The sequence below is a fragment of the Podarcis vaucheri genome (genome assembly GCF_965113315.1).
Source record: "Podarcis vaucheri genome assembly, chromosome: 10".
Taxonomy (NCBI): Eukaryota; Metazoa; Chordata; class Lepidosauria; order Squamata; family Lacertidae; genus Podarcis; species Podarcis vaucheri.
In genome coordinates this window covers 43,926,270-43,953,359 of record NC_138748.1, presented here as the reverse complement: position 1 = coordinate 43,953,359, position 27,090 = coordinate 43,926,270, and the positions used below count along the sequence as shown (strand labels likewise).

The 27,090-nt window shown below is 43.2% G+C and overlaps 1 protein-coding gene across 2 annotated transcripts; it reads left to right on the top strand.

Moving 5' to 3' along the window:
- Nucleotides 1–1,335: 1,335 nt before the first annotated feature.
- On the top strand, nucleotides 1,336–27,090 carry SGSM3 (small G protein signaling modulator 3). 2 transcript variants are annotated; one of them, XM_082241291.1, is made up of 23 exons: nucleotides 1,336–1,444; nucleotides 8,306–8,407; nucleotides 9,778–9,840; nucleotides 10,907–10,992; nucleotides 12,214–12,280; nucleotides 13,119–13,327; nucleotides 13,433–13,540; nucleotides 15,250–15,393; nucleotides 17,258–17,453; nucleotides 18,136–18,281; nucleotides 18,834–19,058; nucleotides 19,638–19,692; nucleotides 21,414–21,541; nucleotides 21,766–21,921; nucleotides 22,173–22,227; nucleotides 22,404–22,453; nucleotides 23,145–23,297; nucleotides 23,481–23,551; nucleotides 24,084–24,132; nucleotides 24,412–24,497; nucleotides 24,738–24,860; nucleotides 26,120–26,180; nucleotides 26,426–27,090. In XM_082241291.1, the coding sequence occupies exons 3-23, from the start codon at nucleotides 9,834–9,836 to the stop codon at nucleotides 26,504–26,506; spliced, it is 2,256 nt and encodes a 751-aa protein (XP_082097417.1). In that variant the 5' UTR covers nucleotides 1,336–1,444; nucleotides 8,306–8,407; nucleotides 9,778–9,833; the 3' UTR covers nucleotides 26,507–27,090. The 2 variants fall into 2 exon arrangements, with proteins under 2 accessions (XP_082097417.1, XP_082097418.1); XM_082241292.1 differs by lacking the exon at nucleotides 24,738–24,860.

The following is a 27,090-nucleotide window of genomic DNA, read 5'->3' as shown; positions in this document are numbered from 1 at the left end:
CGCCGCTGCGCTCATTCCATGGCCGGGAGAAGAGCGCTTCAAACAAAACGCCCGGCCCACCAGGCCATGCTGGGAAACGTAGTTCGCGCACCCTGCGCGGGCGCGGAGCCCAAGGGCGAGGGGACTACGGATCCCGGCAGCCCCCGCGCCGGGGACGGAGGGGGAGAGGCCGGGTGCAGGGATGGAGGGACGGGTGGGCGAGCAAGTGAGTGAGTGGCAGCCGCCAAGCCTTGGCCGAGAGCCAGGAAGGGCCTCCCCGGAGGAGGAGGAGGGAGGCGCAGAGCGGGAGGGACGGAGGGAACCCCAGGGGTCATCTAGTGACAGCGCCCCAATCGAAAATTTGACTTAAAAAAAAAAAATCTTTCATTTTTTTTAATTTTTCCCGCGGCACACCAGGCAACAGCTCGCGGCACACTAGTGTGCCGCGGAACAGTGGTTGGGAAACACTGTGCTATGCCTCAGTTGCTGAGCTGCCCCAATTTGCAGCATGAGGATAAACAATAGTAGATCACATTGCAAGGGATGTGGAGAGCCACCCTCTCTCAGCAACCCACTTGCAATATAGGGATTTGCATTTTCAGCCCAGTCTTTTTTTAATCATAATAAAAAGTTTAACACTGTTGTTGCTATTTATTTTTGAAACGCCTTTCATACATGTGCATTTTACAACCATAAAGTAAAACAACTAAAATAGGTTTAATAACAATACAAATATCAACCTAAAGAAAAATTAACCCAGCTGGGAAAGCTTGTCCAAACAAGGATGTCTTCCGTTGTTTCAGAAAACGAAAAGTAGCAGGCATGCTTCTACTTAGGGATGCTGTTTCAACAAGATGGGCAGCCGCACTCAAAAGCCCTGCTTTGGGGTGCAATGGAGCAGGCTTATAATTTAGGAAATCCAGGGAGAAGCAATAGCTGCTGTATTTTATCATATTAATTTCGGACAAAATAAGAACAGAATTGGAAAACAAAATGAACGCCATTCTTGATTATATATTTTCTCCCTTTGGGTGGAGGGCACCGGACAGAGTGAGCTGCACAGTCACAGTTTAAACACTGAAATCCTGGATTTTTCCATAGTTCTTTAAGGGCAGTCGTCACTTTTACCCCGCTGACAATTAGTCCCGTTTTTAAAACAATAAACTCGGCTGCAATCCTAACCGCCTCTTCTCTCAACTAATCCTGCTAAATCCAAGGAGTTGCTCCCAGGCAAGCGGGGCCAGGGTCAGGATTGCAGGCGGCAGCAGCAGCCTTCGTCCCCTTTGAATACCGATGCTTATAGAGTCGAAGATTCTAGCGACTACGGTTCCCGTGATGCTCTGCGGCGTTGGCGTCACGGTCGTGGTGGGGCTTTGGTTGCTGCGCATGCGTCGTGGGTTCGGTAGGCGCTGACGGGAACTAGATGCGGGGAAGAAGTGGAGGAAGGCTGAAGCCGTGGACGAAGGTGAGAGCCTGGAGTCCGTATGGATGGGCGGGCGGGCGGGCAGGCAAGAGGGACGGGTTGCTGGTGGGTGGAGACAAGAGGGGAGCAGGCAAGGGGGTTTGTGTGGAGAGAGGAGGAGGAGGAGGAAGAAGCAGCAGGCGGGGACCCCCAAGAACAGGCGTCCTGTTTGCGTGTGTGGATGGACGGAGTGGCTGAGGGTCACCCCCCCCCCGATGTGGGTGGCCGACTGAGGGCCGGAGCCTTATAAAATTCCCCCCCACGCCCAGGTGAAGGCAGGTGGAAGAGAGGTGGCCATAAATCAGGTGGGTGGGGGTCACATGACGTAGATCTGGTTTGGGGAGACGGTTAGGAATCCCCGCACCTTTCGCCTTTCCTCCCCCCCCCCTGCGAAATTAAGGTCTTGTTCTCGGGCTGGCCGTGAGGCAAACGCTGCCACAGTAGTAGGAGAGGCACTGTTTCGGTGAAGCAAAGCTGTTATGCCTGATAGCAGACCATCTGGTCTAAATGGAAACCGGCAGAGAGGGTGTCAGCGTTGTATCTGCTTCTTCCTCTCCCAAAACTCAACAGGCTAAGAAGGTGGTCACCAAGGTCTGGACTAGTTTATCCTTTATTGATGAGGCTCACATGTCTTGTCATGCCCTTGCGATGGCCAACTAAAATTCACAAAGTAGCCAGCAAGCTTTTGCATTCTCGAGAAAAAAGTGTTCTTCAGGCTAGCTTTTACCCAAAGTGGACAAGGAAAACGGTGTGTGTAGGGGGGGGAGAGACATATTATTTTAAAAGCCCCCAAATCTGCAGTTTGTAAGATGGAGGGTCAGGAAGGGTTATGTATGTTTAATTAGATTAGAATGTGTTTTTCAGCTAGTACTTTCTAATCTAATTAAAGTCTGAATAATGTTATTAAACTACAATGGATTTTGGATTCCCCCTCCACAGATCAACAGAGCAATCCATAGGTAAGGGGTGGGGTGGAAAGACAGTTGAATGTATGACCAGCTATAAATAGGTAACCCAATTTTCCTACTATTGACTTCTTATGTTATCAGTGTATTATACATGCTTCTCTTTTGCCTTGCTCCTTTAAATAAGTGTGTGCTAACTAGTTTGTATTATTAAGAATATTATGTAGAGGAGACTAGAGTGATATTTTGTATGGGATACCTTTAAACAGAAATGGATTTTTAGCATTTCATAAGGGAAATATCTGCTGTTGTAAGAAGGGCACGTGTAACCTAGAATAATTCTATTGCATTCACACATGTCCCACTTGATGGCACTGTCAGGTGTCACTTGACATAGAACATCCTGTGCAATGCTTTTCTCTTTCCTCTAATTATCTCTCCCCTGTTTCTGAAGCTTTTGTGTCCATCTATTAATACTTTCCTCTTCTAACATATTTATATCCTATCCAATTTTTCTAGAAGGGTGTATGGAGAAACAAGGTTTCAATGAATCCAACAGTCCATAAAGCAAAATCTTCTATTCCTTTAGCACTGTACTGTGCACAGGACTGTCGCAAATGCATATGCGGGTCAGTGTGTACTGGTGCTGTGAGGCAGGTTTGGTTTTGTCTGCCCCTCTCCCAACCAAATTCCTGTTTGTACATAACCACTTTGCTTGCCTAGGCTTTCCTCCCTTTTTGTGCCCTCCATTCACTATAATGACACTCTGGGATATCGCTAATCCTATTACAAGTATGTAGCTTGAGGTTTAGAACTTGCCAGAATTGTACCCACATTATGAATTCTAATCAGTCTACTGGAAGAAAAATAATCCAGATCAAGGATATTGAATCTCAGAAGCTATTGCTTCATCTGAGTTTCATTATCTTAAGTTACACTGATTACCTAAACTAATGCCAGGTGCTGTTGTAGATGGCAGTTTCATTTTATAAAAAAGGGCATGCTACATCTGGAGTGATACCAGTATTTTTAAATATTTCATTGAAAGATTAATTGTTGTGCTTTGATGACTCACAGGACCACACTGCAGTTTTCTGACTCATTTTCCCCCCAAAGCATTCATGATTAGATTTGTTTGTTTCCTTGCATGTTTCCTGTTCATTTTTTGTTTCCCTTTCTTTCAACTTTTCTAGTTCTCAGTCCTGTAATGTGATCTGTTTTCTCCTTTGAAGTAGCTGATTGCTTGCAAGTGACCAAATCATGTGATCTTTCAGTTCTAACAGACCGACCCTATGCCTGTTTATCCAGTAATAAGTCCTAGTGAGTTCAGCTGGACTTGCTGTTAAATTAACTGTATCATAACAGCTGTTCTTTATTCTGTGTGACTTACTTCCAAGTAAATGTAGACTTGCTATGCTACATGCAGTTAGGCTGCAGTCCTAATCCCACTTAAATGGGAGTATGCCCTACTAAATTCAATTGTACTTACTTCTGAGTAGACTTGGTTAGGTTTGGGACTAAGCTCATAGAACCCAATAGGATTTATTTTTGAGTAACCATGCATGGAAGTGTTCTGTATTGATGTATTCCTTGCCTTAAGAGCTGCTTACGATAGAATCTAGTGTTGTGCACCCTCACAAGGCAACTTGCCCGTCTTCTTTTCTCCACTGCGCCCCCTACACTAAACTGCTCTGGAGGGTTAGGGGATGCTCTTAAGCAGATTTGGAACTCATATTGGACTGCAGGGGCAATGGGAGGAAGGGGAGGTGTCTCTTGGCACAAGTGAAGTTTGTTCCACTTGGAAATGCACAGCATTGGGCTCAACTCTGTGCCTTGGATAAGGGTCAATTTCAGGGGTTCCTAGAATTAGAATAAACAAAGGCTTTTATAAAGGTCCTTAAGTAAGAAAACTAGAGAAGTGAAAATGCATTGGACTCCGAGAGACACAAACATCTGAGTTTATGTGAGAAAGTTCTTCTGAAGTGGTGTATTTTTGGTATTTCCAAAATACCAAGGGTAGTTGATTTTCAGCAATTGCTGTAGTTTATTTTGATTACAGAATTACAGCTTTCTGTTTAATTATCCCATGTTTTGCTTTGCAACTGTCTATTGTAGTGATGTGTGAGGCAATATATTATTGTCCAGGTAACAAGGCAAAAAGTAATGTAATGTTTGGGACTGAACCGTGAGTCATTGAAGGTGCCAAAAGTCTCTCTGCAGGAGTTAGGGATGTTTGACTTTAAGCATTTCTCACTTGGGGACATGTTACACGTGGGATTCTGTAGAGTTAAATATGAAAACATGTTCAGCAATCCACATTGGTTGTGTCCCTTTAAAACTTCATACAAAATCCCTTATGCGCTGTAAGTAGCATATTGCTTTAATAAACCCTCAGGAAAAAATATTCATTTAACAAATCAAACCACAACAGATATTCTCCTGATCCTACCCTTGCCTCTCTTGTCTGTTACTGCCCTGTTGCAGGTGTGTATGCTTTACCTAGAATTGGCATTAATTCTTCAAGTTAATATTTGATTTCTGAATGGGGAGGAGCTCTTCTTAGCTTCTACTAAACAATAGAGAAGTAGACATTCATGACAGATGGGATAAGAATAGGTGTAAGGAGTGGCCTTAACACTTCCTTCAGTTGACATAACCTTCCCTTTTTCACCATGCTACGTAGCTTGAGTTTTTACAAATTCCACGTGTCATGTTGAACAACTTTTATTGTTTGCATGGGCCTAGCTCACTCTAGGAAACACCTAAAGACTGAGGGCTATTAAAATGTTAATCTATAGTGAATTAGTTGCTTGCCTCTCATGTCTATATTTTAATACCTTTTTAATATCTATTTTTAAGGAAATATTTCATATTTCTTTTTTTAAAAAAACTTACTATCCTTAACTCATCTTCTAAAAAACTAACTGGAAAATTACATAAAATGGCTACAAAATTTAAACAACCACCAGCTTTATAACATCAATAGTTTCTGCTTTCACAAGCATTGTTCGTGTTTTGGTATCCCTGGCATCAGGCAAATCAGCTGTGACTGTATTTCTGTATTTATTCCTCTATTACTAATGTGTTTTAGTTGTTTGTCTTGGCCATTCTTTCACTAACATTTTTTGGTTACATTTACAAATGTTTGCAAGAATTTTGGATTCTGCTAATAAATTGTCAAGCGTTGCTCTTTAAAAAAAATAAAATTTCTTCAATTCTTCAGCAAAATAACCTCTATAGTGAACTCCAAAACATCTTATACATTCCTTGATAACTCCTGGAAGATATTTCCAATATATTGTATTACTTTGTCACCAAATATATAAGAATTCTGCATTGCTAGTATGCAGCACTAATTTTGTTGCCTTCTAGGATCTCCCCTCCCGCATTCTGAAAGTGTAGCAAGAATGAAAGAACTTAATATTTGGTAAGGTAAAGGTAAAGGTACCCCTGCCCGTACAGGCCAGTCTTGACAGACTCTAGGGTTGTGCGCCCATCTCACTTAAGAGGCTGGGGACCAGCGCTGTCCGGAGACACTTCCGGGTCACGTGGTCAGCGTGACAAAGCTGCATCTGGCGAGCCAGCGCAGCACACGGAAACGCCGTTTACTTTCCCGCCAGTAAGCGGTCCCTATTTATCTACTTGCACCCGGGGGTGCTTTCGAACTGCTAGGTTGGCAGGCGCTGGGACCGAGCAGCGGGAGCGCACCTCGCCGCGGGGATTCGAACCGCCGACCTTTCGATCGGCAAGCCCTAGGCACTGAGGCTTTTACCCACAGCGCCACCCGCGTCATATTTAGGTAGACCTAAACTGAGTGATTATCACTAACATTGGATATCACCTGTTGACATTAATGTCCAGCTATGTGAAGGATTTTTAATGGAGTGAACTGATATTTATCTTTGTAGAGAGTTGAGATAGCATTAATGTTGTTCCCTTGTTTTTTCAGCTCTCAAAAGCAGCACTAAATATTTAATAGACTTATGAAAACCATCAATATTTTTTTTACAGGTAGAAGCTTAATAGAACAGCTCTGCTTGAGAAAGGAGTTTAGTATAAGACTGACACCTTTATTCTATAAACCCTAGATGTCTGGCTTCCCATAACTTAGTGTCCTCCTTCCTTGCATCCCAATTTATGGCCCCTTTCTGGTCACCAGGTGTGATTCATCCACCCTCTTTTGCAACTTTCCTTTAGCAGTGCTGTGTTTGTCTGCATCTCTTCCTCTTTGTCAGGTCTTGAAAGCAGTTGCTAAGGAATGCTCCATAGCAACCAAAGGCAGGAAAAACCTGCCCACCTAGTTCAGTTTATTTAATATTCAGCTATTTATGAATAAGTTTAGTGAGCTGTGCAGGGGTGGGAGGGAATAGGTAGGAGGAGTGGGCTGGTGATCACGCAACACATTAGACATGGCTGCCTATTATTTGAGAGGAGAAAGAAATTCTCACATAACTGCCTTTATTACTTTAGTCTGAAAAGGACCTTGGCAATATGACTTTCTCCGATACATATTGTCTTTCACATTCCATATTGGAGTACTCTTGTCTGTGACAATGGATTTGTTAGTCTGCAATCCTAACCCCACAAACCTGGGAGTAAGCCTCATTGAATTCTGTAAGACTTACTTCTGAGTAGACATCTGAGTATTGTATCTATTTAGATACACTATCCTTTGCAAAAGTCACAGGGCAGTTTATAACAGGCAAATTGATAACGCAATGCATAAAATCCATAAAATAACACAATCCATATAAGCACATAACAAATCACTGTAGTGCAATTGCTAATAGCAGCAGCAATCAGGTCCTTCCCTCTTCAGGCACCTGCTAAAAAAGGTGCAGCTGAACTATCTGCCAAAGGTGAGGCCAAATGCACCTTGATAGGGAGGGAGCTCAACATAAAAGGAGCTGCCACTGCAAATGCCTTTTTCCACATACCTCATCCTGAGAAGAGGGCACCACGAGGACTCATCTGCTGATCTTGAAACATGGGCAAGCTATTATTCAAGAAGGCATTCTTGCAGATATCTGTGTCCCAAGCTGTTTAGAGCTTGCCTGGTGCCCTCATTACATATCTTTAGGTGCCAGGCGAAAACATTTCTCTATAACCAGGCCGTTGGCTGATTAACATTCCATGGCCTTTTAAATGTGTGTGTGGGATGGGGATTATGGATTTGTTGTTTGGTTTTTGTTTTATTATGTATTTTGCGCTCTCATTTTGTATTTCTATGCTATGATCTTCAGATGAAAGGCAGTAAACAAATTTTAGTAATAATGATGATAATAGATCTTCATAGGAGTGAAAAAGTGTCTCTGTATATGAATTAGGACTGAGCCAAAAATGTCCATCCAACATTGGTTTAATTTTCCGCAGGTTTTAAAAAAAACTTTTCAAATGATGTTTCCGACAGTCACCTCAAAACTTTAGATAGTTTTCTTCCATGTTGTAGATACTGCTCAGGAGCCATGCAGGCAGCCCCAAAATGCAGCAGAGCCAGGGATTAGTAGAATGCTGCAAAATTGATTTATGAACATGATAGTCTAGGCAGCCTTGGACTACCATATTATTTATAATAATTTATGTAGTTCTTTGAACATATAGGGTTCTCTAGAATTTTTTTCTCATTCTTTCCTTGGAATAGTTCCTTGAGATTTCCTGGTCTGAAAAATGGAAATCAAGCCCAAGAGTAACTAGGCCACCATACAAATCCCTTAGTGACCAAGAGGTCTTCCAGTGTAACAACATTTTGATAATGTATTCAAGTTGTGAGGAAATGCAACTTTTCAAGAAAGTTGTTTTCACTTCTTGCTGCTACTCAGAGTGAAAGTGACAGGTGAGAAAACTGTATCGAGAAAGTGTGTTCAAATATCGAGAAACTTGAACAGGTTTTCAAATTTAGAAACAAAAGAATTTGTCACTGCTCATCTTTGTGAAGGTCTGTTTGACTTGTTTCTTGCAGTAGCCGCCAACGTGGAGATTCTGAACCATTTCAGTCCCGGCAATGTCTGCTTTTGCTTGGGAAAAGCAACAGGCAGTGAACCTCTGAGGGCTACTGTGTCAGGTTTGTATTTATATTTGATAGTAAACACCAGTAATGGGGAACTGTTGGCCCCCCAGGTGATGTAGGACTGCACCTCCCATAATTCCTAGCCATTGGTTGCAACTGTTGGGCGCTGAAGTCCAGCAGTGTATGGAGGGCCACAGGTTTCCACCCCTGGCATATACCAACTACTAGCTGTCAAGGGAAACCTGTGTAGGGAACACCATATATTATTTTTACAGAGACAGTCAATGGTGTTAACATTTCTCTGGAAAGGTTGGAGTTGAAAATCTGAAGTCTAATGTTTTACATTGTTTGTGTGCTGTAAGCTGCCCAGAATGGCTGGGGAGACCCAGACAGATGGGCGGGGTATAATGATGATGATGATGATGATGAAATGGACATAAAGTGTCATGGTGACTCCCTTAGCTAGACTTGTGTAACTGAATCGTTAAATTAAATGCTACCATATCCTGCTTGTCAATACTTCCATCTTCATGCTTTAATTATAGGAAGCTATACGCATTCTGTTACTTTTAATTTAAAGCATAACATTTAGACCTGCCCCATAATGCTGGAAAACTACACCAGCGGCAGTTTAAGTGCTAGGACAAACATAATGCAAGATCAGACATAATGTGTGCTAGGACAAACATATACATGCAGGCCTTGCTATCTGTACACTTGCTATCTTAAAATTCACTTATCTACATATAAAGAATTATGCCCAAACTTCATTATATGCACTGCAGATTCAGATATCCGAACATTTGGTTTCCTTATTTCCTTGTTTGTGCTTTGCTGTCTGGAGGCAGCCGTTTTCAGACAGAAACAATGGACAGAGGGAGATGGGAGCAGGAGAGATTGGATAAATTTGTTTGTTTTTATTTGTCTCTCTTTTGCTGATGGACTGCAGCCATTTCAGGAAGAAACCATGGAGAAATGGGGAAAGGAGATCAGACACATCCTGCATTAGAAATATTTCCAAAAGAAATAATGTAAATCGTGGACTTGTTATGTGAACTCTCGTCTAACAAACGGTTTCCCGGGAACACATTGCCTTTGATAAGTAGGGCCTGCATGTATACATTACACTAACCAAGATGTAAACATACCCATGGTTATTCTGTAAAGATAGCTGGGCAGACATTTGAAGTCCAATACTTCATCTCCTGCACTTGAATGGATTCCTTTATGTGTTGACTCCTGACATAGAGTTACTCTTGGAACATAGAAATAAGTTTATTTGGTAGGGATTGCTTTAACTAGTGTTGGTTCTGATTAGAGAGCAGCTAACTGTGAATAAACTATACTTGTTATGCATAGTTTGTTGGTCCCAAGATTAATTGCTTTATTCTTTCTGTGTTATGCCTGCATCTATGTTGTAACAGGGCAGTGACCTTCTGAAGAGTAAAATAGCCACCATTGCCCACGTTCCACTGCCACCATGTCAGGTAAGCCCTTAATCAATTATTAGTAATTTTGATACTTTATCAAAATCCTTCCAATTTTAAGAAAAGACCAAGCCAACCATACCAGTGTTGTTAACTTTATTCCAGTTAGCTACATGTGTCATGTAGTGTTTTGAAACTTCAGAGAGGCAGCTCATCAGATTGGACACATAGAATCACAGGCATCTTTTCACTTACTTTTCTCTAGCTCTCAGGCAGAAAACTCAGTTAACACTACCATATTTACAAGAACAGAATATGTAAATCACTGACTTGATCCAGATTTTTGAGTGGAAGGCCATTTGTTCCCACCTTTCCCTCCCTATTGCAGTCCCTTTTGCCCCCCAAAGCTGCTCAGGAGGGATGGAGTATGGGAGATTGCAGTAGATGGGGGAATGCACAATGAGGAAGAAGCTTGAATGTGTCAGTGGTTGGATTCTTGCAGTTTCTCCCCTCCCGCTGTGTTCTGTACTCCCTCCTGTGCCATTCTGAAGGTATCCCTAACCCTCACAAGCAGCTTTTTGGGATGGGTCAGAAAAGAAAGGGGAACAAAGGCCCCATAGTATGAGTAGCTTTTCTGCTTGCAGAAAGTCTGGGTCTGAGTAAAGATCTCTAGCAAGGCCATGACTGGTTTACAATACATTAGGAATACTTTCCTGGTTGCCAATAAAAGAAGACAGTAAGAAGCTGTGCTGAAAGAAGTGTATTTAAATTTTAGCACTCCAAAGGTTTGAGAATAATTGGGGTTCACATGGTATATTCAGAGGAATTTTCCATCTGTTCCCCCCACCCCTTCTAGAACAATAGTTATTCCCATGCTTGTGAAAAATGAATTTAATCCTACATACATATCTGAGTTACTTGGGCTATCCTGCATAATTCAGTTGCTTTTCCATGTTTCCATGTGTCCACAGTTTGCTTATGGTGATTTCTGGACTTTTAATAGCACAAAACTGGGGACAGAGTCTCGTGAAGTGTTTTAGGACTGGCTAATCACAGAAGTGTTAGTGTGACTTTCCTGTCCCTTGTGTTCCATTGTTGCGTATGTTTGCAATGTTTTTACATATAGGAAGCTGTACCCCTACTGCTGGTGGGTCCTTCTCTGCTCTCACACCCAGCATATGGCCTCAGGAGATCTTGGCAAAATATGCCCAGGTACTACTATAAGACAAAGTGAAATAATAAGTATTGCACCTAATTTCTCTTTCATTGTTGAATAGTAAACAGTAGTGTACATTATGAATGTTTGTATGTGTCTTCAAGTACCCTTCTAGGCATTTGTGGCAATTAATTGCTGGTTCAGCAGCTGCATTCATTCTAGCATGAATGGAGCTCCCAGGTAAATTGGCACTGCTGGCAAAATCTGATATAGAGCCTGACTCTAATAGTTTATTAGCTGGTAACCTAAACACAAGTTATGTCTGATCTTGCATTATGTCTTACATTTGGGTAAAGAAGCCAGGGTATAAAATACTTCTGGTGGCTGTGTATACCCCTTTAAAAAGACTGGGTAGTGGAAGCCACGCTCTTGAGACCTTGCCAAAGGTTTCACACATGAATAGCCTATAAATTTAATTAGAAGTGCATGTGCCTGGCACAACATATAAAATGAAAAATCAGCTGTGAAACATAGAGTCCATTGGGATAAAGGCTGCCAGGAAGGAACCCTTACACTGATAAAATAAATAAGATTCCAGCTGAGCAGCTGCTTGTATGATAGGCACTGTTATATGTACAACTGCTTGGTGATGCTCAAAACTCACATTCAAAGGCAACAGGGTTAGGCTGACAAATGCTTTCTGGGGCCATCTGGATTAACAGCAATCCCCAGGTTGAATCAGGAATTCTGTGGTAGATCTTTACATCCAAAAGAAACTGGGACAGCTTTGGTACTAATCTTAGCATGTTAGACTTTGGGACAATATTGTGCTTAAGTGGTTTAAACAGTACAGAATTCGAAGTATTAATTGTGTCTAGACTATAAGAGTAGTTGTGAGAAGCATTGCTAAGGATGCACACACATGGAGAAACATAAATGGGAGCGGTATTTCCTGTGCATACAGTATATGTACACATAGAATAATATGTAGACTGAGCCAATGAGTGACCAAATCATCAGTCTCTAGGATTTTGATGCCTTTTAAATAATGAGAAGGGGTTAAGGTTGGGAGAAGCAAGGCAAAAAATCTCCAGTGGAAATATCTTCCCAACACGTTCTTCCTAGATTTACTGTGGAAGTTATTTATATAGGCTATAAGAGTACAGCACAAATGCATAGAGTGCTCCCATTTTTATTTTGGATGCCTGCAGTGTGTAAAAGTGTTGTACCACCTAGTGGCAAAGAATGGAAAGCAATTCTTTTCTTCGGTTTTCCAGAAAGAAGAATCTGTTGAACAGCCAGAGTTCCGGTATGATGAATTTGGTTTCCGAGTAGACAAAGAAGGCAAGGCCTTTTATTTCTGTGGTGTAACTTGTGACAAGATCTTCCTGGGGCTCTGCTTCAGAAGTCACTTATTCCCAGCAGTCCCTTTCCAACTCTTGATTCTGGTGGTGCTTTGAAAGCAGTTGACCTCTAAAGAAATTAACTTCAGGCTTTACTAACATGATAACATTCTTGGTAATGTGTCATTTAGGAACAGTGCACATGTATGTAAACAGCAGCTTTTCCTTCTTGAAAAGACATGGAGGTGACAACCAGGATAGGATCAGGGTATTGCTCATATGTATTTTAAAGCTGTAATCCATCTACATGTTTGTCTGGGCTCAAGTTCTTGAAACCAGCAGAGTCGGAAACCCTGGACAGCTGCTGGAAGCCGCCTAGAGTAACTGGGGAAGCACAGCCAGATGGGCGGGGTATCAATAATAAAATTATTATTTGTATACATTGTTTTCAGAAGATTTAGTGGTATAGAAATCTATATGCAAATAATAAATATTAGGACAGCTAGCCACCTTAGGCATTTCATATGAGCCAGAATACAAATGTTCAAATGGAAAAGTAAACACCTTCATTTCCCTGTTTGAATTTCAACTGGCTGGTGCCCATATACCTCATAAGGGACTGTCAGAGTGGATTTTTCAACATCACCAACGGTGGTGGTCTGTGCATGCTTTGGGATCAGAATTGGAACTTGGTTATACACTTGCCCAAGCATGCACAACTGAATTCTTGACACTCTAGATTGTAAAGTCCAGCTTTTCAAGGAATTATTATTTTTCAGATGTAGAAGGCTACTTGCTACTTTCTTCCCCACACCTAAAGCTGGTGTTCTTTGCTACAGATGGCGCGGAGCCAAACTCTAGCAAGCTCTTGGGGATCCCACTGGTTGAAGAGCCGCAGCACAGGCTGAAATGGCAGGCCCACTTGGAATTCACACACAACCATGACGTGGGGGACCTCACCTGGGACAAGATAGAAGTCACACTTCCACGTTCCGACAAGCTGCGATCATTGGTGTTGGCTGGCATTCCTCATAGCATGAGGCCACAGGTGAAGCATTCCTGGTTAATCATGAAGGGGAGGAGAGCTTGCTGGTGAGGTTTCCTGTCTTAATTATAAAACCCTTTCTTTCTTTCCTTCCTTCATTTCACCCAGCTGTGGATGAGACTGTCAGGTGCTCTGCAGAAGAAGCGAAATTCTGAAATGTCATATCGGGAAATTGTGAAGAACAGCTCAAATGATGAAACCATTGCTGCCAAACAAGTGGGTACTTTGGTTAGTTCTTGGGGCTCAAGAAAGGGCACTGTATCAGGTGGGTGGAAGAAAGGGAAGATTAAGAGCAGCGATTGAGAGAAGGAGGGGGTTACCCACTCAGTTTCTCGGAGTTGGTAGTTCTCTTCTAGTGCTGAAAATGAGCTTAGAGGGATTGGCACACAACGTTCCTCCTGATATTGGCCAAGAAGGGATTTACTACCACACATCACCTCTGTGGATTTAAAGTTTATGTAGAACAAAGAGGGGTGGGGGTGTTGCACACTTGCTGCCATCATGCTAAAAGGAAAAGAATAAAATCTTCAATCGTTAGAAAGTAGGAAGTTTTGAGGTCTAGGTACAGAACTTTGTAAACATCTCTCTCAGCCAGCACAAATCTTCTTGCCACTCAGCAGCAGCTAATTACCCTTTAGGTATAGAGTTTGCATAAAATATTATTCTGTTGATGCACTAACATGTATTCATGAGGCGCTTTGCTCAGACTCTTGCTATTGGATATAAACACTGAACAAAATGTGAAGAAGTAGTCTGGAGATCACTATACAAGGTTGTGTGTCTTAAGCTCCAAATAGCACCACTGAGTCCTAACTTTTAATCCTCAGACTCTTAGGGCAGATTCACACCATACCTTTAAAGTACATCCAACACGCATTTAATGCACATGACTTTCCCCAAAGAATCCTGCAAAGTGTAGTTTCCCCCTCGTAGAGGCACAATTTCCAGCATCCCTGACAAACTATAGTTCCCATGAATGTTTGGGAAAAGCCATGTGTTTTAAACATGCATTAGATGTGCTTTAAAGATATGAGGTACACCTGCCCTTAGATTAATGAGTGATTCTCAGCCCATTAAGGACAAACACCAACAACCTAATGAAGGGGACAGGACTTTGTAAAACTGGTGGGGAAGACGAGGCAACTTTATAAAGAAAGCAAAAGGGGAGGTGCCATTTATAGCGCTGTGAGTGCCTCCTTCAGATCTCATCATACCTTTTGCAAGGTGCATATAGGCCACTAAAGTTGAGCCTTCCTCCCCCCCCCATTGTAACTAATTCTGTCCCCAGTCGTTGGAAGGTAAATATTTTTTTGCTTCAAGTAGACAGGAAGAAAGAGAAGCATAGAGTAGAGGCATCCAAGACAGACTTTGGAACTGGGTAAGGCTTCTGAAGCAAATGTCAACCCTTAAGGCTTTGGTAGCCTGGCATCGTCCAGATGTTTTGGACTGCAGCTCCTATCATCTCTAGCCATTCTGCTGGGAGCCGAAGTCCGATAACATCAGGAGATGCTAATAGGCCCTCTCACAATGGCACCATTGATACTGTTTGTGGAAGTCAGGGTCTCATCCAGGCTGCTTTGGCGGGGGGACTGCTAGAATGTGCATTGGCACATAAAACCCAGTACTATTTGGTACATTTTTATCTTGAGCGTGCAGTAAGAGATGTGCTGCTTACTCACTCACTTTGAGCAGTTCACTTCAGGTTGCAGATGAGGCCTTATACTGAACGGATGGAAGTTTGCATGCTCTTTGTGAGGCTTCCATTCTGAGGTGAAGTGGCAGCCTCAGACTACAGGCCTACTTTGGGGGGGGGGTGCAAAGAATGTAAGGACAGCCCAGGGGACTAGAGAAAGAAAAAAGAAGATGGGGAAGATAATTGCTAACTGAGTCTAGAATGCTAATCTGTGATACTTGATTTCTGTTAGATTGAGAAAGACTTGCTCCGCACCATGCCCAGCAATGCCTGCTTTTCCAACATGAATAGTATTGGAGTGCCGCGACTACGCAGAATTCTCCGGGGCCTGGCCTGGCTGTATCCCGAAATAGGCTATTGTCAAGGCACTGGCATGGTAAATAAACCTCTCCTATTGTTATTATATGTGAGCTGTTATTGTTTCCCTTGGGAATCTGCTCACAGCAGGTGAGAGGAATTCACAGGTACCTGTACAGGCAGCAACATACTTTTTTTTATCCAGTAGAAATAATAAAATAAGTTTACTGCAGAGGTGATGACACCACTAAACATAATATATTACTCCAGCCAGGAGTAGGATGACCATGGTGAGTTTTTGCTAACACCCAGCTGTAAGCCATAAAGTAGCCTGTTTCAGGTATAGCCACTGTAACTTGGAGAACCTCCACATCCTCAGAAACAGCCACCAAGAATTGGAAGTAGGGAAATGGAGATTCCTACAGTCATCTGCGCAGTTGGATGTCCTATATGTTTCAGCAGGGGGAATGTGCCATTTTCAGCAACACCCCCCCCCCCTTTGCCCATGTAATATTCACTGCAGCTCGATCGAGGTCTTTGTGATGGGGAGAAATGAAGGCCGTTTGAGTGGCAGGGATCACCAAAGGCTCTTGAGCTACCTCTGACGAGCCAAGTTACTAGCACCATAGGTTAGAATCAAAGTTACTCTATGAACTTGTGCTACATTGCTCCCTATTCATAACTCTGTTTAGAATTTATTTAAATCATATGTAAGCCAGCCTGCAGCACAAGCTCCCAACTTGGCTCACATTGAGAGAGTGGCCCACAGTTATGCAGTGGAAAACTGGCGGACAAGTCAGTCTACAGATACTAACCCTTTAGGAAGTGCAAGTAAGGGTGAACTGGAGGCGGTATCACTCTGTACACCCGAGGACATCCATTCCAACAAGCTAGAAATATCAAAAGCAGCAGACTGCTCTACAGAATTACCAGGCCCAAGGGTAATTTAATTCTGGGGATGCGTGATTGCCTGCCTGACAAAAATGCTCTGGTTGTTTAGGAGATGGAGAATTAAATCAAAAGCTGCATCCAATGAGGAAATGTAGTTACGAGTGACTTCAGTTATCCTCGCGTAGGTTGAATCAGTGTGTGTTCCCGTAACAACAAAAAAGTACAATTACTAGATAGACTAAATGACTGTCCCCTAGAGCTGATGGTCATGGAGATGACCCTGCACTTAATTTTAAGTAGTATTCAGGGCCTCTTGTGACATATAAGTGTCGTTAAACTGCACTATAAAATTCAGCATATATATTCGGATGGACAATCGCCAAAAAAGTTTAGCACAGTCATGTTTGATTTCGTAGAGAAAACTTGGGGGCGGGGAATATAAGACTTCCTTCAGAAAATGGAAGTTTCATATAAATGAGAACAAAATAAGCACAAACTTGGAAAAAGAAATGATAAGGGCAGCATTTCCTTCTGATCAACCTTCCAGGGGTGAAATGTCAATAGTGGACAACCAACAGTGCAGAGCAACGAATGTGCACTGTTCCTTTGTGTGGTAAGCTGCTTCCTAGACACACCCCTCTCTACCCAGGCAGGCAAGTATCATAGTTCAAGGACACATTCCAACCAAGCAAAGGGACTTGAGGAGGGTGCAAAGCAGGGCTGGTAGGGATGTGGTCTGGGGATTGGAGGGCCACAGTTGACCCTGAGCCCAAGGATCCTTCTCCCTCCTATAGAAGAACTTTGGCAATTAAGCAGTATATTAATAGCTCAAATAAATAAGTTTTCCTGGAGTCACAGAGGTTTCTATTATCCCATTATTATCCTTTTACTGAAGCTATGAGGCTGCTTTGCATCCTCCTCCTCATCTAATATCCTGTTCTCACCATGGCTAATTACTTTCTATCCCTAAAATTCTGCTGCTGTGAGGGAGGGCACCAGTGGGCTGTTACAGATGCTTTTCAGCTTATCTCCATGTTTTCCTCTCCTGCTAGGTAGTCGCTTCCTTACTTCTTTTCTTAGAAGAGGAAGATGCCTTCTGGATGATGTGTGCTATCATTGAGGACCTGGTGCCGGCCTCCTACTTCAACACTACTCTGATGGGCGTCCAGACTGACCAGCGCGTCTTGCGGCATCTCATTGTGCAGTACTTGCCACAGCTGGACAAACTACTCCAGGAGCATGACATTGGTGAGAGCCTCCCTTGGGCAGCTGAAGGTTTTGAGCTTCAGGGTCCAACTCTCTTCTGTGAGCCATATTGTTAACACACTGTGCGTGTGGCTGCTAAGGGAATTTAGTAGTGCAAATGAGTCAAACATGCTTTTGAGCATGAGTCAATTTAGCTTGGTATTTGGGTTGAAATGGAAGGAAATATATGCTTGTGTGCACATAATCTCTTGTGCTATTTGAAAATTCTTGTTTCAAGCAGAAATACTATCAGTGGCCTCATTTGCTTGTTATTTGCTTGTTATGGTAAGCTATAGTTAATGGCTTGCTGTAAATGTGCCTATTTGGGCCACTTTTCCTGCATACTAGTAGCAAGCAAACCACAGTCCTTTGCTTAGTATTCTGTCTGAACTAGGAACTAGGTTGTTTTGCTCCAAGCAAACCACAATCTGTAGGCAAGTTTCGTCCTTGGTTTACTGATCATTGTTTATTTGGCTCTGGCTTGACATAGTGAAAAGGACTGAGAAGGGAGCTGTAATTGCCTGCACTGACATGGGTAGATTATTTGGAATAGATGTGAGTGTTCTCTGTTTTATGTTGGAAGTGGAAAGTGATTCTATGGAGGGCAGGAGTAGGGTGGATTCTTCCTCGTGTGGGTGACTGGTAAGCTAGAATGATACACCTTCTTTACTGTCTCCATTCACAGAGCTCTCCTTGATCACCCTGCACTGGTTCCTCACATCATTTGCTAGTGTTGTGCATATCAAGCTGTTGCTACGAATTTGGGACCTCTTTTTCTACCAGGGCTCCATAGTTCTCTTCCAGGTCACACTGGGCATGCTCAGCATGAAGGTAACCAACACTCCTCCGCTTTCCCCTCATGGAATGAGTTTTTATATACAGGGACTGCTCTCCCGATTCCCCACCCCCATCTTAGGTATTTGGGGAATCCTTTATGAGAGGTGTGTGTAAGGAAAGAAAAACAAAAAAATGCCATATATCGTTCTTTCGAAATCTGGGTGTGCAGTAACTCCTTTTGCCACTCGCTGTTGCCTTTGCTGCGTTTTTGTCTACTGAATAATGTCAGCAAACTACTATATAGACTGGGATTGTTGACAATGATCTGTTTCAAGAAACACTTTGAGAAATAACCTCTGCTCTTCTGGTTCTGTGTTGGGCAAATTGATGTGTGGCTGAAATTCAGTGTAGCATTAAGGAATTCCTTTATAGGAAAATAATTGGGTGCAAAGGGAGATTAACGGAAGCATGCACTGATTGTTGTCCTGCATTCACCGTGCAAACTTTCATCATGGGAATAGAGTTAGATGCAGATAATGGGGCAGTGAGAATTGCAAGGGTATTCCAGAGCATGACATGCAGAATGCCTTGTTCCCGTTAACGCAGGAAGATGAGTTGATTCAGTCAGAGAACTCTGCCTCCATTTTCAACACACTCTCGGACATCCCCTCTCAAATTGAAGATCCAGACGTGCTCCTGCAGGAAGCCATGCGTGTCGCTGGTTCCCTGACGGACGTGGCCGTGGAGACTCAGCGGTGCAAGCACCTGGCTTACCTCATTGCGGACCAAGGGCAGCTGCTCAATGCAGGGGCTTCTGTCAACTTATCAAAGGTTTGTTTCTAAAGCTCTTAGGAATCACAAGTTAAAAAATATTTCCTTTCTCAGGCTTGGCTTCTGTTGCCTTTGTTGTTCATAGGTAATGGTAGTGATGTTGAGTCAGTCTTGGATGTATTATTGAAGACGTGCTGCCAGACTTCCTGCTACGCCCAGTATAGCTTTTCTGATCCCCCATACTTCTCTTTTTCTATCCTCCTTGGGCTGGCATGTTGTTTGAGGGGGAGGTTGTTGCTGTTGGCTTTTTGTATCTTTATTTTAGATCTTGTTATTTATGTAGAAATTGTTCCGTTTGGTTGCATATTCTTTGATGTTTTATTTATTGTTTATGACTACTTTCATTATGTTGCAGTCATGTATTATTTTTGTGTTGTAAGCTGCCTTGAGCATGATTTGAACTGTGGGAAGGTGGCATAGAAATAAAAATATGTACGTACGTACGTACGTATGTATGTATATATGTATGTATGTTTGATGTGACCCACAAGATCTGTTTTACCATACTGAACGTAATGTCACTATAGCGTTTTTATTATATTCTCTCTTTAATAAGTCTTGGTCTTCTGTCTCTCTCAGATTGTGCGACGCAGGACGCAGCGCAGGAAGTCTGGCATCACCTCTCTGCTTTTTGGTAAGGAGAAATGCATGAGCATATTATTGTTGCCCTGCACAGGTTGGAACAGTTGAAAGAGCAAACATGGTAAATGTAGAGGGCAAAACATAGTGGGTGTCTGCAAGATTGGCTGTGTGTTGGCACTTCACACTCAACCATATTTTATTTATTTATAGTGTACTTGGATGTGTAATGGAATGAGCCAAATAAATCCTCAAGCTTCCTTCCTCCCCACCCCCCCACCCTGATGCAGAATAAGTGGCTGAGGGTGGGAAAAGGAGCACAGGAGTCTGAGGCACATTCAGGTTTGTTCCAGCTTGTGCACATTGTGCTAAATTATGATTTAGTGCAAACATGGCCATAGATTGTCCTTGCGCTATTGTACACTGTACTAAGCACTCTGTTTGCCTTCAGGGTAAGTAAGGAGACACTTCTGTCTGCTGCCTAGATTCATCTTTTTAAAAATTAACCTCTTGGGAGTCGTGCACAAGCTGTTTATTCTGCTGTACGCAGGAGGGTTCCTCTTCAGTGGCTGTGTTGGAACCCCAGGTGAAGCCCGTGCTCTTTGTCCTCTTTAAAGGTCCAGAGAAAGAAAGTAATATGAGACACACAAGTAGTATTTACGAGGAGATAACTGTCCTCCTTACTTATTGATCACTTCTGAAAGGCTGCACTACTTTAGAAACTATTCACTAATAAAGGTCTGTCCCTGGGCAATCCGCTCTGCAGAAACAAACCTGTTTTTTAATCTGTGTAACTGTGCCATGAGGTTTATAAGCCTTTAAATCCCTCAATGAAGTTGCTTTGTAGGGAGCTCAAGGCAGTTAACTTAGTTTTAAGTTTACACTGTAGGTGTGCCCTTATTTTATTCTAGCTTAAGCACACTCTTAGGTTTTTTTTATGTAGCTTTTGAGGAGGCCTGAGAAACTGAACTAGGCTTCAGTCTCTCTCTTTTCTGCCAAGAGGCTGGTTATAAAACATATTTATGGGGCTTTGAGATGGGGCATAAGGCACGTCTCCAGTCTTTCTCGTTTCATGTCTTCATGTGGAACACAGAATGGATTTTTTAAAAGAGCTGTTGTAGTTAACATCAGTTCAGGAATAGAGCGGCACTAAAAAGTAAGAGGAAAAACACAATTGTTAGGAACTAGGTATGGGTGAAAATAAAGCAGCAAGTATTACATTGCCCATAACTCCTTGGAACACCCTTATGTAGAATAGTGTGTAGAGTTCTGTTGCCCTGTCTTAAAAGAAATATCGTGCAGAAAGGCAACTAAAAGTATAAGACTTTAGGGGGGAAATATGACTAGTGGGAAAGTGGATGTGATTGAGACATAAAATGATGGAAGAAAATTCATCCTCTCTCGTTATATTAGAAGGGCAATAGCAATGGTCTTATTTGCTCCTTTGTTTAGACCAAGGATTTCTAACCTGTGGTAGCATGACCAGTGGCTAAGGAGTATGGGCTTTGTAGTCCAGACATCAGCATTGGCCACAGGTTGGCCAACTTTAGACAATTAAATAGAAGAAGGGAAGTCTGTCTTTTTGCTATGAGAACAAAATGGAAACTCAGCAGAAGCAGCATGTTTCCAAATAGCAGATGCTTCAGATGAAGAGGGGAAGACTAAGAGGATGATGATGATGCTTTACTTCTTATACCCCACCCATCTGACTGGGTTGCCGCCTTGCTCTGTTTGAGTGATTTCCTTATCCTTCCTTTGTTTCTGCCTTCCTTCCAGGGGAAGATGACATGGAGGCACTGAAGGCCAAGAACATTAAGCAGACGGAGCTGGTTGCAGAGTTGCGCGAGGCCATCCTGCAAGTGGCACGGCATTTTCAGTGTGTGGATCCCAAGAGCTGCAGCATAGTGAGTAGGGGATCTCCCACAAGAAAACCGATGCTTCCTGCTACTGAGATGGTTACCACTGTACCCAATTTACTGAAGAAGGGGGCTTGTGCAGTGTTGGGTGAGAACTTGTCTCATGAGGGGATATGGGAAGATACAAAACTGGAAGAATGTCCTCATCCCTTGTTAGTCTCTGCCTTCTGCTTGGCATGAATTCAGATTACTCTTGTTTGTCCCCCAACCAGGATTTGACTCCTGATTACACCATGGAAAGCCACCAGCGGGACCATGAAAGCTATGTGGCTTGTTGCCGGAACCATCGGCGACGGGCCAAGGCATTGCTGGATTTTGAGCGCCATGATGATGATGAACTGGGCTTCCGTAAGAATGATATCATCACGGTACGATGGTCGGGACCAACAGAATGGTAGCATCATGTAGGGGGGTGGAGAAATCAGACATTATATGAATAAGGAACAACAAACAGAGTGAAGTTTGGTTTTTTCTGCAGTACACACTAAAAATAATTGGGGGCAACTTCCACTACGTGGGCATCTCAGCTCAGATTCCACATTTGCTCCCATACATTGCTTGCTGCTCCTCTTTTTCCTCCGTATGATCAAATCTCTTTCCCTCCTTTCAATTGCTGCAGATCATCTCTCAGAAGGATGAGCACTGTTGGGTGGGAGAGCTGAATGGCCTGAGAGGTAAGTGCAAATGGGATTTGTGAGGCGGGAATCTCTGCCCACCCCCAAACAATAATATTAAATCTATTGGGGGGGGGGAAGCTACCTTCACAGCCTGTGCCACAAATACTGTTTGCTTATATACAGGCTGATACCAAGACTAGATTGCTATCCTGATATTTCCCTGCTCTTTATAGGTTGGTTTCCTGCAAAGTTTGTGGAAGTTCTGGATGAACGGAGCAAAGAGGTAAAGTTTCCATATTAAATTTATGGTCCTGCTTCCTGCCATTAGTGTCTACTGTTCTCTGGATCCTTGTAAAGGACATGGTGGGGAAACAGACGCTGAGAAGCAGAGTTTGGGTCTGGGTGAGTGGGAATCACATGCTGGAAAAGGGCATATCTCTTAGTCACCCAATGACAGTCTGGGTTACCGGAACACAAAACCATTGAATATAATCTCATTCTGTGCAAGCTTTGTGCACTGTATGTTTCAGATTTGGGAAATAGGAGATACCGTTATTCCCCTACCCCAGTGGGAGAGGTAGACCATATAGGAATAAGGTGACAAATCCAAGCTGACTCAATAAATCCGTGGCAAAGCCAATAATTTATATTTGGGACGACTGAAGATAAAACCAGATTTGCCAGCAACCAGTTGGGAGGGGCAGTGAAAAGTTTAGCAATGGGGATAGTCTAACAGCTTCATTCATATACTTGCTAGCCAGGTGACTGGAGGAGCTTGGTAATGCCAACTGTGAGCTTATTAAACTATTTTGTCATATGGACTTTGCGGTTGCCTGGGCATCCTCCTATGAAATAGCGGGACGGGCATATGAAACAGCATTCACAAATAGTATCGTAAAGATCTACCATATGTGCCTTTCTGTTTGCTGTGGCTTCTCATCCATTAATGGAGGCTGTGCTCTTGTTTCTCCAAGTATTCCATTGCTGGAGATGACTCTGTCACTGAAGGTGTGACGGACTTGGTTCGAGGGACACTCTGCCCAGCCCTCAAAGCCATATTTGAACATGGGCTGAAGAGGCCATCTCTGCTGGGGGGGCCCTGCCACCCCTGGCTCTTCATTGAAGAGGTAAGAGAGGCACTTGGTGTCTGCAGGGTCTTTAGAAATAGTATGGCAAGTACATGAGACCTCTGTGCAGCTGGCAAGTACAGAGGCTTCTGGGAGAGTGTAGTAATTGCGGGGGGGACGGGGACGGACACAATAAGAGACAGCCATATCAATAACTGTGCTTGTGTGCTCTTCTCTATCTAGGCTGCTGGGCGAGAAGTGGAGCGTGACTTTGACTCTGTGTATTCTCGTCTTGTGCTCTGCAAGACCTACAGGTAAATGTTTCTCTCATCAGTCTAGTGAATTAGATGTTCCCTGTCCGTCATGTACCCTTCCTTCTGATACTTACTTTTCTTGTAATGTTTTCACATACTGCCTTGTCAAACAGATAAACAACTGTTTGACATTTAGAAGACCTAAGGTTCAGGGAAGTTTTCCACAGTCAATGTTTTATTGTGTTTTTATTATTTTGTTGGGAGCCACCCAGAGTGACTGAGGCATCCCAGTCAGATGGGTGGCATATAAATAATTCAGTGGTGGTGGTTATAGGCCAGGTTATTGATGTAGGATGGGCTAGCCAGTGTCTGCTGCAGGGATTACTTGCCAAATGAGGCTTTCTTCAGAGGGCTACAAGCTTTTAGTGGTGTAAGTTCCTAGCCAAGTGGCCTGTGTTGAAATTTGCAAGGACTACTGAGAATCTTCTTTGAAAGGAACTGTTGCTTCTATCCTGTGTGTGGCACTGGGTAGGGCAAACGTCTGACCCTCGCTTGTTTGGTATCAGCTGGATCTGTTAATTTACTGTTCTAGGTTGGATGAAGATGGGAAAGTGCTAACTCCAGAGGAGCTGCTTTATCGGGTAAGATGTTCTAGTGTTTTAATTGTATGTGGTGATGTCACGAAGGTGTCTTTATGATGGGACAGTCTGTTTTCAGGGTCTAATGATGGGGACCTGTGATGAGACCAGAGGGCTGTGTCTTCCAGCAGGTGGCAATCTAGAGTCCTTTCACTCTCATTGCCTCTAAAGCCCAAATGCTTTGGTTAGAATACGTTCTGCATGCAGTTTGAGCTTTTTGGCTCCCAGGAGAGAAAGGCTGCTGAGTAAGAATCCATATAACTCCCTTTTCCCCCTTTGCAGGCGGTGCAGTCTGTCAACATGTCCCATGATGCAGTACATGCCCAGATGGATGTGAAGCTTCGTTCTCTTATCTGCATTGGACTGAAGTGAGTCTTCCAGTTCTTTTTCATACAAGGCTGCTTTTGCTAGCAGAGAACAGGAGCCTAATGGGTGGCTTAGATTGGGCTTCATCAGCAGGGGCTGTGAGCTGTCAGCCTAGGGTGTGATCTGCTCTACTGCTTCCGAGCCACAAGGTCTTCCACCTTTTATTTTCCCTGAGTTTCCTTATGCAGTGGCAATGGAACATGTGTGTGTGCTAGTAACTTTCCCTGTGCCTTGTTTTCCAGTGAGCAGGTGCTGCATTTGTGGCTTGAGGTGTTGTGCTCTAGCCTGCAGACTGTGGAGAAATGGTTCCATCTCTGGTCATTCTTGCGCAGTCCTGGCTGGGTGCAGATCAAGTGTGAGCTCAGGTGGGTGGAACCTCCTTTTCCCCACTTTATTTTACTGCCCAACTCCATCTCCTGGTAGCTGCAGCCTTATGTAAGTGAATGAAATCATACTTGGCTATGTCATACAGGTAGAGAGGGTATGCTAATTGCTTTCATTGCCCAATCTTAGCCTCCTTGGGAGGAATAGGTCTGAGCAAGGCTAATGGCAGTACATTGTGATAAGCTCATCAGTCATTATCCTAGCAGAATAGGATTTGATTCCCCCCCGCCCTTGCCATCATACACCACCAAACCTCCTTGGTTGCCACAGCCAGCATCTCCAGAAAAATAGAAAATAACCAGTTGTCACAGCTCACATGAAGATGCATCAGCCAGGCTGGCTCATGGAAGAGTAAAATAAGGGCTCATCCACCCTTCTGCTTGCCCCGACACTTTCCCAATCCCTGTTTGCTGCTGGATTGGGTCAATCTGCAGCGGCAAATGCGATTTTCCCAGGGGAAACTAGTGGGGCAAGCAGAAGTGTGGACAACTACTAAGAGGGAACTGCTCAGAGTTTCTACATTGGGAAGGCTTTTTGCCTTAGATGATCATGAATGAGAAGACATAAACACAGGGGAACGGGTACACTTGCGCTTCAGCTGTAGTAGAGCCGAGTAGAAAGCAAACTACAAAGGAGTTAGTCTGTGTGCAGCAAAACTAGGAGAAAATGTATTGATTACTGAAGTACCTGAGTTTTGTATTTCATAAGGACAGTTAGACCTGGAAGCATGCTTATTCTGTTAGGTAAATCATACAACTTGTCTCCTATGTTCTTACACAGCCGTCAATTGTGACCGTGGCACTGCTAAGTGCTCTAAGTAAGGATGCTGGGAATCCTCTTTTTAAAATGAAGTATTGTCTCTTAAATAGATGTGGCAGTATATATTTCACATCAGCTGTGTTAAATGTGAGGTGACTAAACAATTCAGGTCTAGATTTTCCTCAAGTGTTTTTTAAAGAGCCACTTTTAAAAAACACCACCCAGCTCCCACGCCTGTTTTCTTTCTTGCTTCTTCACTTCTTTACAATGTCAAATGACTTGAAGACTTGATTTGTGGCAGTAGACAGATACAATGTTTTGCAGTTCTTGTTTATGGAACAAGCACAATTTTTAACTGTAAGAACAGAATGAAATAAATGTGTCAGAACTTAATGTGGGTTTCAGTTTGATTACTTTGCCTATAGTGTTTGCATAGCCCTCCTTTTAAGCTCTCTTAATGGTTGATTATGTTCTGTTGCAGAGTCCTCAGTAAATTTGCATTCAGCCTTTCTCAGGATTGGGAACTCCCTGTAAAAAGAGAGGTAAGCATGTGTCCCTTTAGTCAATCAACAGCCCATGCATTTGCATCAACCCCAGTTTAGGGTTAGACGGTGTTCTCTCTTATATTTCCATAGGGGGCTGAGGTACAGCAGGCTAATCTTTGCCCCAGCCTGGACCCTTTTGTTTTCCGGGATGGTATGGTGGTGGGCCCTGAAGCACACACACACGGTACATACATATTAGCGACAATGTATGTGGAAAAAACCCCTTTGCCTTCCTTTTTTAGGAGAAGAAGAAACCACTGAAGGAAGGAGTCCAGGACATGCTTGTGAAGCACCATCTCTTTAGCTGGGACATAGATGGATGATTCTTTGGCCTCAGTTTGGACTTCTTGGATGACATCAAACCATTGGCATATTCTCCTCCCTCGCAGCCTGTTCCCCCTTCAGTCTGTCCCTCTCACCAACAGTCTTTGCTTGTCAAGAGTTCTCTTGTGGACTGGTATCAGTTTGCTTAACAGGTGGGCAGTAGCATATTGAAGAGAGCAGGGGTTGTGCTGCATTGTTTGAAACTGTGGCTGTCTAGCTTCCCTCTCCCATGGTGTCACTAACTTGATTGTGCAGAGCATGTGCTTATTATGGAAGTAATGTACCACTCAGGAGTCTGTGCCCCTTGGATAGCAAGCCTGTTCAAGGCCTGCTGGTCTGGGCAAGAGGGAAGACAGTAATGTTAGACAGAAAGTTGTCTAGGTGTGGTGTACAGCAAGAGTGGATTCCCCCAAGGTTAACCAGTCTAGCTGTTAAGATTCATTTATGGCAGGGAGAGGAGACCAACAGATTCCAAGTTCCTCCAAGGCTCACTTTATTCATGATGGTTCTTACATACGCTAACATGTGAAACACCCCTTATTAGTGTGTGTCTGAAAGAGAAACTGTGATTCATGACTAGTTT

Excerpts from the sequence above, each read along its gene's own strand:
- SGSM3 (XM_082241291.1), top strand. Across the intron at positions 18,282-18,833 it reads TGGGCATGCTCAGCATGAAG|GAAGATGAGTTGATTCAGTC; the intron begins GTAACCAACACT and ends CCGTTAACGCAG. Across the intron at positions 19,059-19,637 it reads CTTCTGTCAACTTATCAAAG|ATTGTGCGACGCAGGACGCA; the intron begins GTTTGTTTCTAA and ends TGTCTCTCTCAG.